Genomic DNA, 13,166 nt, shown 5'->3' with positions numbered 1-13,166 from the left:
TTTGTCTTAGCTTTCGTGCAAGGATCCCAAAGCATTTCGGCTCTTGTTTTCTTCCTGTAGCAAACAGACTTGCCAGACTCTCAGTTACCATATTGCAGTGTGTGCAAGGTAATGATGACAGTGTCGGAAACAGTCCATGTCCCAGGGTTGATAAAAACAGCTGTAGAAATGAATTGCAGTTTAAAAAAACAGGAAAGGAAAAAGTAATCTATCGGCAAGAAGGAAGACATCCTGCTCTTACCGGTTTTATCTCTGTAGATCTTTGTGATCTGAAGACACTGTCATCCTGGAGTTCAGTCTAACCTGATAGACGGGGAATGAACCTGCAGGTCATGAATCCTGAGCTCCTGACCTTTCCTTTTTTTTGTGCTGTTAACTTGTTGAATCATTTGGGACTGAAGGGTTTTAGTTGTTATAATTGTTGTGGTTGATGCAGATGTTGTTCTTAACCTTTTATTAGCATATAACACACATAAAGAAAAGCACACATAAATATACAGCTCACATCTTCGCCAGCTGAACACCAACACCCAGATGATGATACAGGACGTCACCAGCCAGCACCCCAGTGTCGCCCCTTCCCATCGCTTAACCCACATTCCCTCCCTCCACAAGGGTAACCACTGTTTTCACTTTGAAAAGCACAGGTTAGTTAGGTGTGTTTTTGTAATTTATGTGGGTGGAATCCTATCGTACATACTCCTGTATCTGGCTTCTTTCACTCCGTATTGTGTGTGTGAAATTTATCCATAGTACTGTTTGTGGTTGTAGATTGCTCATTCTCATTGTTACGCAGCGTTCCATTGCATGACTGCACCACAGTTATTTAGTCATTCTACTGTTTGTGGACATTCGGGTGGTTTCCAGGTTTTGATTATTGCGACGAATGTTGCTGTGAACATTCTAGAACATATGTTTTGGCATTTCTGTTGGATACATACTTAGGCATGGAATTGGTAGACGGTAGGCCAGACACCTGTTTAGCTTTGGTAGATCCAGTCAAATAGTTTCCCAAAGCGATTGTTGAATGTAAAAAATGAGAAAGCCAGACTGCCGTTTCTCACCTTCTGATGATGCTTATGAAACCGATTTATGTGAGTGTTTCAGGAACCTCCGAGGCACAAGCTTGAGATAAAGGATAGTCTTGCAGTTTCCCTCAGGGGTACATAAACCCAGGAAATAATTCTTATATCTACCGTCTAAGACACACAGTGAAGGCCTAAAAGTGTATACCAGTTAATCACCTCTGCAGTTCAGCCTTACTCTAATTGGAAGATTCAGGTTGGGTAGTCAAAGTGCGGCCACTAACTTTAGGTACAAGATATTGTCTGCGATCATAATTAGAACTGGCATCCTCATTTCAATTTCACAGGTTTAGAATTTACTCTGTGTGTGCCATGCCCACTTATCATCTAAAGTATAGCCGCCAGGCCCAGTTTCCTGCCTCATTTCCAAAGTCTGAAGTATTTCACATGATCCGTTCAGCTTCTTCAATGGATTTCTTTCACATGTGCTCTCACAGATGTGACGCTAAGATTTAGTCACTTGGCTGTTAGTTAGAACTCATGGTCAAAAGCGTTCTGTGCTTACCTGACCCACTGTGTCGTAGACGCTGCCTACTGTATAATATATACTAAGGGTTACTTCCAGAAGAGAGCTCCTTACAGGACTACAGGCCACATCCCACGATGACACCCAGTAAATCATGTCTTCTTGTGACCCTGTTGACATCTAAAGCTTGCGGTTTAGAGTCCTCAGAGCCATTCTTTTTAGGTGCTGGTTTCGATCAGAGAACAAATGACAGGGGCGCTTGGGATGGAGCCTCTGTGTGGGCAAATGGGGGTTTTAGAAACCGCCTGGGTGTGTATTTGTGCAGGTGCCTGCAGCTTTCTAGTTTCCTTTCTGATCCACCTGCTGCTAAGTAGCGCTAAGCGAAAGTAAACAGAATGTGAGTGTTCATGTCATCTGAAAATTCAATTGTCTGTCACTTCGAAGGTATCCTGGGATCCTGCCCGGAGCTGGTATTTTGGTGTGTTCTCTGTATAGCACTAATGAAACTTTGCGTTAACTCACATCATTCTGAAGAGTTTGTATTAATTTGGCTCATAGATATTTGCTCTAGACCACACTATTAACCACACATACCAAAAGCAAGAAAGCAAGCTACTGAGGGATAAAAGGGGATGATCTTTGGAGAAGTGGGGCAGTGAAGGGACTTGATTTTTTCCATCTACTTTTGGTCAAACCACTAGAACTATCCCTGTGCTAACTTGTGCTTCAGTCTTTCATCATTTCCATCATGATCCTGACTTTAATACCGTGGGATCATATGTGTTCTGTTTGCTGGTGCTGAAGGCTGGCCCTTCGGAAGCTCTGTGCTCACACTGCACAATGGTTGTCCTCATGTAAGTAGTGCTTAGCCTTGGCCTTAGCCTGAGATGTTTCAAAGGCTAATCATAGATGACAATAAATTACAGATAAGACAAGCTACTGTCAGATAATGCTTTTTTATATGTAAGAACAAGTGCTTTATTATAATAGTATGAATAATAATAATTCCTTGATTCTGATTATTTCCGTGGTATTTCAAAAAAATGTTATGTTTTAGAGTAGCATTTTAAGGTGATGCAAATACTCAGTTATACTTTAGCATTTATTCCCACATAACGATCCTTCAATAAAATGTTTAATGCAAGTGAAGGGTAAGTAAATAAAACACCACAAATGAAAACCAGCAGAAACAACGAAACCTAAAAACAGATACACAAAGACTTTTGAGGCACTGGAATTGTGAGACACGGACCATAAAGTAGTTGATTACTGTGTTTAAAGAACTTGAAGACAAGCTTAAAATGTCTTCAAGTAAAAAGATGCTGTGAAAAATGACCTAGCAACTACAAAACTGAGTTTTTAGTTACTGAAAGAAATTTAAAAGACCTAAATAAATAGATATACTATGTTCATTGGTTGGAAGACTCAGTACTGTTATCAGTTCTCCTCAAACTGATCTATAGATTTAAATCCCAATCAAAATCCTTATAAGGTGATTTTGGAGATAAAGCTAATTCTAAAATTTATATGAAATACACAGGACCTAAAACAGTCAAAACAATTTTGAAAAAGAACAAAGTTGGGGAACTTACAGCAATTGATTTCAAGGCTTACAAGCTTAGCAAGCTACAATAACCAGTACAGTGTGACATTGGCAAAAGAATAGACTGTGGATCAAAGGAACAGGATAAAGAATCCAGAAATAAATCTGTGCATAAATGGTCATTTGATTTACAGCAGAGATGCCAAGGCAGTTAGTTCCGTGGGAGAAAGTGTAGTGTCTCCAACCAGTGGTGTTGGAAAAATTGGGTATTTATACAGGAAAAAACAAACAAACAAAAAACCCTTGAGCTTTACCTCACAATCATACATAAAAATTAACTTAAAATGGATCATAGACTTAAGCCAAAAAAGCTAATAGTATAAAACCTCTAGAGGAGAACACAAAAGAAAATCCTGGTATCAGATTAAGCAGAGATTTGTTAAGACACCAAAAAACATAAACCATAAAAGAAAAGCTTAATAAATTGTACTTCATTAAAATTTAAAACCTTTTCTCATCAAAAGATACTGTTAAGAAAATGAAAAAATGCAGGTCTCAGACTGTCACATGACCTTGAGAGGTTCACTCTACCTTTCTCAGTGTCCTTTTTAGTTTATAAAAATTGTTTTTTGTGAGATACAAATTATGTATATTGTAAAGTTCCATGTAAATGTAAGACATTATTATTGTAGTTTTCAGAGCTATCAGCATTTCCTCTTAGCTGCAGGTAGGTTATTTCTTAGTCACCTTGCTCCCTCTGTACATTTTTTTAAACTAGGCAGAAATAAGCCAAAAGACAAAAACTCGTCACTCCATGCATGTGTGTACTCCCCGTAAGGCACCGTGGCTCTCTTGTAACAGCGTTGGCAGTTACAAGGAAATATTCTTCCTGAACTTTGAAGCTAAGAAGTATTATAAACTTAATTTAAACATCAGGAAATTCTAGTCATTTTTATAAGCTTCCAGAGTCTTGGAAAAGAGGATTCTTTACTTTTTAGCCCTTTTGGCAACTAGACCCCTTTTATTTATCAATCTTTTTTTTTTAATCTTTTAAAGATTTTTAATTTAATTTAATTTATTTTATTATTTATTTTATTTTTGGCTGTGTTGGGTCTTCGTTTCTGTGCGAGGGCTTTCTCTAGTTGCGGCAAGCGGGGGCCACTCTTCATCGCGGTGTGCGGGCCTCTCACTGTCGCGGCCTCTCTTGTTGCGGAGCACAGGCTCCAGACGCGCAGGCTCAGTAGTTGTGGCTCACGGGCCTAGTTGCTCCGTGGCATGTGGGATCTTCCCAGACCAGGGCTCGAACCCGTGTCCCCTGCATTGGCAGGCAGACTCTCAACCACTGCGCCACCAGGGAAGCCCTATTTATCAATCTTAAAAGTATCTTGGACGCAAAAAAGTAGTTTCCTGGGAATTCCCTGCAGTTCAGTGGTTAGGACTCTGCACTTTCACTGCTGAGGGCCCGGGTTCGATCCCTGGTCGGGGAAGTAAGATCCCGCATGCTGCGAGGCACAGCCAAAAAGAAAAAGAAAAAAAAGTAGTTTCCCCTCAAAGCCTAATTCTAGCTACAGAGGAAGTCACTTTCTTTTTAAATTTCCACGGATAGTAAATGATTCACTCACTCAGCCTGTGTGCTTGAGCATCTGTACGCGCAGTATTGCAGGAGGAGTCATCATAATGGTAATAACGGTAAATAAACAGTGGTTCCTGCCCTTAGAGAGCACACACCTTAATAAAGACATAGATCCCATCTCCCTACCTATTCCTCTACCACCGCCCCCCACCCCCCCCAAAAAAAAAGACAGAGTAAAATGTGATCATGGAGATTAAACAAAAACAAAGTACTCTGGGAGTTCAGAGACACCATTTGTAGCTGAGGAACTAGGAAGTACTTCATGAAGGAGAGGACGGTTAGGGAGGGAAGAGCAGGTTTCAACAGATGGGAAGAATGGGGAGGGCATTCTAGGCAGAAGAAATGGCTTGAGGAAAATGGGAGGAGTGGGTGACAGGCATTGCAGATCATGTTCAGGCAAAGGCGGACAGGCAGGCTGGAGTGAAACCTCACTTTTTTAATTTAAAAGTCATAGAAGCTGAGATAGTTTGGGTCCTAAGGTAATTAGCCTTAAATACTAAAGAAAGTCTTAGATGTTATTCATGCGGCAGTAGGAAGCAATTGCAGCTTACTAAACAGGAGTGTAACGTGATCAGAAAGGTATTTCAGATAAATCAGCCAAATCAGTTCGAAGGGGAATTTCTGGGGTCCAGGAAACTACACGGGAAGCAATAGCAATAACTAGACCTGAGATCGCAGAGACCGTCAGAGACGGGTGAAGGCCTGGGATAGCTCAGTGACACTCAGCCCAGGAGAGGGGCCAGCACGTTTCATGAAAAATGTTAATAATGCCGGAGAGGCCAATTAGAACAAGACTGAGAGAAGGTTAGATAATTATAACCCAAAATATAAAGTAAATATCCATGAGTCCATACTGATATAAACAAATGCTCGAATAAATAAATGAATAGGGGAGAAGAAACAAACCTCTCATGCAGAAGAATTCCAAGTAACTTATGTAGATACTCCATCCTCAAGGAGGGGAGCACAAAATCTCCACCTCTTAAGTGTGGGCTGCTCACAGTTAGTGATTTCTTCCCATAGAGGACAGAGTGGAAGGTCAGGGCTGGAGACCTTAAAAACACCACCCCAGCCAGGTGTTCCAGGCTCACATCACTAGTCATAAATCACATTGATGATCTACCCTTGATATGGTGTGATGAAAATGATACTTCACCTCTGTAGTCTTCCTGCCCAAATCCATAGCTCCTGTCTAATCATGATGCAAACATCAAATTCTAATAGGGGGCGTCCTACAAAATACCTGACCAGCCCTCCTCAAAACTCAGGCTCATCAAAAACAAGGGAAGTCTGAGAAACTCAGGGCAAGAGAAGCCTGGGGCGACATAATGACTCAACAGAGTGAAGTGTTCTGGATGTGGTCCTCGAACAGAAAACGTCATTAGGTAAAAGCCAGGGAAATCTGCATGCACTATGGATTTGAGTTAATAATAAGGTATCAATAGTAGTTCAGGTTTTTTCTGGTTTTTAAGTAATTTGTTTATAGTACTGCATTTACAAAGAGAATAGTGCACCCAGTAGAAAGAATAAAAATGTATTTGGGGTTTTATTTTTAACTGACTGCAAATAGAAATCCTTTAGTGACATCATGGCAATTTGACAGTTATGATTAAGTTCAATAAAGGTACATGGGGTACTTGGAAGATCAGATTCTAGCTGCTTCTTTCTAACGGCCTCTGATTCATCTGGCTCCTTAAATGATACGGAATAAAGCCCTTATTTGGTGGGGAAACATTTCCAAAATGAACTTTTAGGTTCTCTCTTAATAATTTTCTTCTGTCAATTGTTAAAAATAGGACTTTCTGTTTCTCTGTCTGTGTGTGTGTTGGTTATTTCACCTCAGTGTCATCACCCGAATTCCTATAAGTTCACAATTGTGATTTTACAATGTAGAAAAAAATTCAGTTGTTGTAGTCTGCTATTGCTTTAGATGTACATATCGCTGAAAACCCAAAGTAGATTAGAATTGCTAAAGAATTTTCCTGCCATTGTTTGATGCAGTCTGGTTTCTTTATTCCTTTTTTAAAAATTTAATTGAGGCATAGTTGATTTACAGTGTTGTGTTTAATTTCTGTTATATAGCAAAGTGACTATTACACATATATTTACATTTTTTTCATATTCTTTTCCATTATGGCTTATCACAGGATATTGAATATGGTTCCCTGTGCTAAACAGTAGGACCTTGTTGTTTATCCATCCTACATATAATAGTTTGCATCTGCTAATCCCAAACTCCCAATCCTTCCTTCCCTCGACCCCCTCCCCCTTGGCAACCACGAGTCTGTTCTCTATGTCTGTTAGTCTGTTTTTGTTTTGTAGGTAAGTTCATTTGTGTTGTATGTTCTCTTTATTCTTGATAGGTATGTAGACAGCCTCACTTCTAGTGCTCTACTAATATAAGATGTTAACAGGGGAAACTGAGTGTGGGAGTGTATGGCAATTCTCTGTACCATTTTCATAATTTTTCTGTCAACCTAAAACTGTTTCAAAAAATAAAGCCTATTTTTTAAAAGCCATCAGGGTGATACTGTTTTGGATCTATTAAATTAGTAAATATGTTAAATAATGTTTTAAATAATATTTAAGTGTCCAAATGATTGTGAACAATATGATGAAATTGGATGATACATACATTGCTAATGGCTAACGTAAATTGATATTACCTTTTAGGGAAAAACTTGAACTTTATTTCACTAATCTATAGGAGTAAGTATCCCAAGAAATTATTCAAAAAACAAGACATCTATAGATGTAGATACACACATGCGTCATATACATAAATATGTCCACTGCAATGTTATTAACAAAAAGGGGAAATTGAGTTATAAGGGGCCATTTAAATAAATTATGATACATTAACTCAATAAAACAGCAGTTTTTAAATTGTGTTCTGAAGATACCCCCGGATGCTAGCCCCTTCTGGGGGTCAGCAAGACTAAAAATATTTTCATGATAATACTAAGACACTCTGTGCCTTTTGCATTCTCATTCTTGCATGAACGTCATTGAGTTCTTCCCGAGGCTGTATGATCACACAGCAGATTGATGCAGAGGCAGATGTGAGAGTCCAGATGTCTTCCGTGAGGCCAGGCATTAATGAGATTTGTAGATATGTAAGGCATTGCCCTTCTTCTCACTCAAATTTTTTTGTTGTGGAAAATATAGTAACTTTACATTTAAAAAAATACGTTACATTAACATACGGTGGGTTTATCGTTTTTAAATGAAATTAATATTTTTATATTTTTCTCAGTTTTAATTTCTAATGCAATAAATATCAGGAGACATAATCCACATAAACAAAAGCTCAGTGCAGTCCTCAGTGATTTTTAAGAGTGTAAAAAAGATCCTAAGACCCAAAGAGATGAAGGATCACCATAATGAATTAATAAACATATTTTATTGTTACAGTTACAAACACTTGCAGCATGGGAAAGTAATTCGATAATAGCGAAAAGAAATAGAATTTAAAATGGCACAATCGCTGATCATGAGCACAGAAAAGTATAAATGTGTGGGTTGGTTGGTTCGCAGCATGCATGTGCTCACTTGGTCAAGGGTTAGGAAGGAGCGTCCAAAAAAGAGCTCATTTGGTTTGTTAGGTGGCTGGGATAGGGTGCTTGTTTGTTTCTGGTACTTTGTAATAACATGTTATACACAGAAAACATTTTTTTAAAATTTAAATTTATTTATTTATTTTTGGCTGCATTGGGTCTTCATTGCTGTGCACGGGCTTTCTCTAGTTGCGGCGAGCGGGGGCTGCTCTTTGTTGCGGTGCAAGGGCTTTTCACTGTGGTGGCTTCTCTTGTAGTGGAGCACGGCCTCTAGGCGCGCAGGCTTCAGTAGTTATGACTCGCGGGCTCAGTAGTTGTGGCTCATGAGCTCAAGAGCACAGGCTCAGTAGTTGCGGCGCACGGGCTTAGTTGCTCTGTGGCATGTTGGATCTTCCTGGACCAGGGATCAAATCTGTGTCCCCTGCACTGGCAGGCAGATTCTTAACCACTGCACCACCAGGGAAGCCCCAAGGAAAACATTTTAATGCATTGCTTATTCAAATATTGTACAATTTAATAGAATTATTCATGCTAACATATTGAGAGAAATAGGTGGAGTTCCTATGTCACATATATTTGTCTTTAGAGTTAATTATGTAGAAAGTTTTAAGGGAATGTTCATTTTTAAAATTATATTGACTAGGCTAATTCAGTTAGTTTGCATTCCACAAGTATAGTCTAACAGCTGGAACAGGTTACATGCCTAAAAACCAGAGGAAATCTAGCTGAAATTAGCTAATGGTTGCCTGTAAGTGGATGGTCAACATTATAGATAAATTAAGATCTGACCATATATATATATATTTTTTTTTTACAAAGTTCAGTTAAAAACATGATTTGTTCTGTTTCTGTTTTTAGGAAATGACTATACCGTGGTGCTTAAGGAGAGCAGAACTTGTGTTTAAGTGTGTCAAAGGTAAACACAACCTTATATTTAACAACAACGACCTATATTTCTTCCTTGAAAATATTGAAAGTAGAGCAAGCCAGGAGAAAGAATTGTAGCAGTTACCCCTGTCATCTGGTGCCTCAGTTAAATGGTTTAACAAGCAAATATTTCATAGCAGCTTTTTTATCTACCTTTTTCCAATCACAAAATAAAATCTCTAGCCCTCCTTTTTTTTTGGGCCGTATCACACGGCCTGCAGGATCTCAGTTCCCTGACCAGGGATTGAGCCTGGGTCACAGGAGTGAAAGCCTGGAATCCTAACCACTAGGCCACCAGGGAACTCCCTCCAGACCTCTTGAAATGTGAGGATATTTGGACATTGATAGAGTTTACTCTCTGTTACCTTTTATTTTCTTAAAAAGAAAAGAAAATAGAACCACGTGTTTAATTAATCTTTAATAACCTGTTTTGGCTTCATCGTGTGGAGGCAAAATAGGACTTAAGAAATGATCATTAGAAGTGTTTTGACGGAACTATGTGAAACCTCTCTGGCCTGGAGAAATAAGGATTGCAGAAGTTTATCTGGCCTTCAGGCTTAGCCTTTCCTACAGGCAAGTAGCTACCTAAAAAGTCAAGACGTGCAGCTCCACGATGAAAATTCAGTTTATTTTCAGTAAAGGACTGGTAGGCTTGAAGACCAGAACTCATAATTCAGTGAAGTCTGTTGTTCTATTTTAGGTTTCATGATGGAAATGGCTTCATGGGACGGAGGAATTTCTAGGACAGTGCAATTTCTGGTACCACAGGTGTGTTATCTGGATAGCTCTCACCCCAGTTCAGTCTCTGTTGTGATATTCCTCGCAGACATAGCTAGGCACACCGCCGTAAACTCAAAATAGCATAAGAAAATGCTAGCAGCTTTCCGTGTTTTAAGGGGAGAAGTGTTTGGATGCCATCAAGGCACTTAGTTTACTGTCAAAGACATTAGTATCTGCCACTCAAGAGATCTTTGATTAAACCCCAAAGCTGAACTTAACTCATCTTTCCTCCCCCGCCCCACATTTATGTTATATAGATTCATAAAGAAGGACATGAGCAGAGAATGATTCCATGTTCTATGTAGAATTTAGCAAAACGGGTGTACTTTTATCACTGAATGCACTACTATTATCTAGGGGTTCTTCTGGTAATCAGACTTATTATTTGACAGAAATAGCGTAGGTTCTCAGAGGCTGGATCCAGAGAAACACCCCTGCCCACAGCTGTGCAGTTAAATCAGCTCTGAAAGATAGTGTTCACATATTACACTCCATGTCTAGAACTACTGCCATTACTTCCATATTTTAAAATACTTAAACATTTTTTTTTAATCAGTGACGATTTAACAAGTGCAAACTTTTTTTTTTCTTACCTCTTAACAGAGCATTTCTGAAGAAATGTTTTACCAACTTAGTAACATGCTTCCCCAGATCTTCCGAGTATCATCAACACTCACCCTGACATCCAAGCACTAAACCCCCTAGATTGATATCTGGCAGAAGAAGATGCGTAAACTATCCAGGAACTTGAGATGTGCTGGGATTCTGTCAAGCAAAAGATGCCCAGAAAGAGGACTTGCCACCCAAGCCACGAATCAAATCATGATAAACATCTGTTAAACGTTCCAAAATCCACATGCCGTACAGACTAGTGCTCAGCCCCTTACTTATACAGTTATTTTTTTTCACACACACACACTGTATTTTATTTTTACAAGAGATAAATAAACTGACACCAAGCATTGTAAATGGATGACCACAACAAAAGCAACAATGATTGCAATTACCAAACACAAAACACCCTCATACTATGTCATAATATTGACATTCAGTCCAGTAATCCTCCACTGTAACAGCTCCTTTACTTTGCAGTGAAAATTGATTTGTATATTTTTTGCCTCTGAGTCCTTGTGGGATTTTTTTTTTTATTCAAACAGAAAGTCACAAAAATTATAATCATCCTCATCAGTTCACTCAGTCCCATGTAATTAATTTTTTCATCTTGATCTTTTGTTAGCACTTATATGAATTCATCAGTTTTCTATTAGAGTCCTGAAAATGCTTATTCATTCAGTTCAGCAGTATAGTCAGTTACCAGAAACCTGTACTTGTCAGAGTCGTTTCCATGAATTCCCTGAAGATGAAACCCTTTTATAGGAACATTTTTGCAAAAGCATCAGAGTACACCCAGAACTGTCTGTAAATGACAAAAGACTTAAAAATGACCACGGTTAAAGATTTGATGAAAGTTCATAATAATGCGATTGACAAGGAAATTTAGTTATTTCTGAGATATACATTTTAAAGTAATAACTAGAATTATGACTTATAACATTATACCAGAACATATAAGATTTTTAGAAATTTCATGTAATGTCTGAAACATTTATATTAACATATTTCCATACAAATAACCCAAAGAGAGTTTAGTATTAGTTGTTGTTTTTTGTTTGTTTTTTTACACTGCAGGTTCTTATTAGTCATCAATTTTATACACATCAGTGTATACGTGTCAATCCCAATCGCCCAATTCAGCATACCACCATCCCCACCCCACCACAGTTTTCCCCCCTTGGTGTCCATACGTTTGTTCTCTACATCTGTGTCTCAACTTCTGCCCTGCAAACCGGTTTATCTGTACCATTTTTCTAGGTTCCACATACATGCGTTAATATACGTTATTTGTTTTTATCTTTCTGACTTCACTGTGTATGACAGTCTCTAGATCCATCCACGTCTCAACAAATGACTCAATTTCGTTCTTTTTTATGGCTGTGTAATATTCCATTTTATATATGTACCACACTTCTTTATCCGTTTGTCTGTCGATGGGCATTTAGGTTGCTTCTATGACCTGGCTATTGTAAATAGTGCTGCAGTGAACATTGGGGTGCATGTGTCTTTTTGAATTATGGTTTTCTCTGGGTATATGCCCAGTAATGGGATTGCTGGATCATACGGTAATTCTATTTTTAGTTTTTTAAGGAACGTCCATACTGTTCTCCATAGTGGCTGTATCAATTTACATTCCCACCAGCAGTGCAAGAGGGTTCCCATTTCTCCACACCCTCTCCAACATTTGTTGTTTGTAGATTTTCTGATGATGCCCATTCTAACTGGTGTGAGATGATACCTCATTGTAGTTTTGATTTGCATTTCTCTAATGATTAGTGATGTTGAGCAGCTTTTCATGTGCTTCTTGGCTATCTGTATGTCTTCTTTGGAGAAATGTCTATTTAGGTCTTCTGCCCATTTCTGGATTGGGTTGTTGGTTTTTTTAATGTTGAGCTGCATGAGCTGTTTATATATTTTGGAGATTAATCGTTTGTCCGTTGATTCGTTTGCAAATATTTTCTCCCATTCTGAGAGTTGTCTTTTCGTCTTGTTTATGGTTTCCTTTGCTGTGCAAAAGCTTTGAAGTTTCATTAGGTCCCATTTGTTTATTTTTGTTTTTATTTCCATTACTCTAGGAGGTGGATCAAAAAAGATCTTGCTGTGATTTATGTCAAAGAATGTTCTTCCTATGTTTTCCTCCAAGAGTTTTATAGTGTCCGGTCTTACATTTAGGTCTCTAATCCATTTTGAGTTTATTTTTGTGTATGGTGTTAGGGAGTGTTCTAACTTCGTTCTTTTACATGTAGCTGTCCAGTTTTCCCAGCACCACTTATTGAAGAGACTATCTTTTCTCCATTGTATATCTTTGCCTCCTTTGTCAGGTTAGTTGACCATATGTGCGTGGGTTTATCTCTGGGCTTTCTATCTTGTTCCATTGATCTATGTTTCTGTTTTTATGCCAGTACCATATTGTCTTGATCACTGTAGCTTTGTAGTATAGTCTGAAGTCAGGGAGTCTGATTCCTCCAGCTCCGTTTTTTTCCCTCAAGACTGCTTTGGCTGTTTGGGGTCTTTTGTGTCTCCATACAAACTTTAAGATGATTTGTTCTAGTTCCGTAAA

General features: G+C 38.6%; 1 protein-coding gene across 3 annotated transcripts in view; it reads left to right on the top strand.

Moving 5' to 3' along the window:
• The window catches only part of C10H12orf4 (chromosome 10 C12orf4 homolog), a 38,389-nt gene extending 27,275 nt beyond the window's left edge, over positions 1-11,114 (top strand). For 2 of the 3 annotated variants that reach the window (XM_036867632.1, XM_036867633.1), the window contains 3 exons: positions 9,143-9,200; positions 9,912-9,979; positions 10,595-11,002. In XM_036867632.1, the coding sequence (XP_036723527.1) occupies positions 9,143-9,200; positions 9,912-9,979; positions 10,595-10,687 (219 nt within the window). In that variant the 3' untranslated portion in view covers positions 10,688-11,002. Of the gene's footprint in view, positions 1-9,142; positions 9,201-9,911; positions 9,980-10,594 lie in introns of all 3 variants that reach the window. The other variant, XM_036867631.1, reaches the window with a different exon arrangement.
• Positions 11,115-13,166: the final 2,052 nt, after the last annotated feature.

The sequence above is a fragment of the Balaenoptera musculus genome, chromosome 10 (genome assembly GCF_009873245.2).
Source record: "Balaenoptera musculus isolate JJ_BM4_2016_0621 chromosome 10, mBalMus1.pri.v3, whole genome shotgun sequence".
Taxonomy (NCBI): domain Eukaryota; kingdom Metazoa; phylum Chordata; class Mammalia; order Artiodactyla; family Balaenopteridae; genus Balaenoptera; species Balaenoptera musculus.
This window is presented reverse-complemented; position numbering and strand designations above follow the sequence as displayed.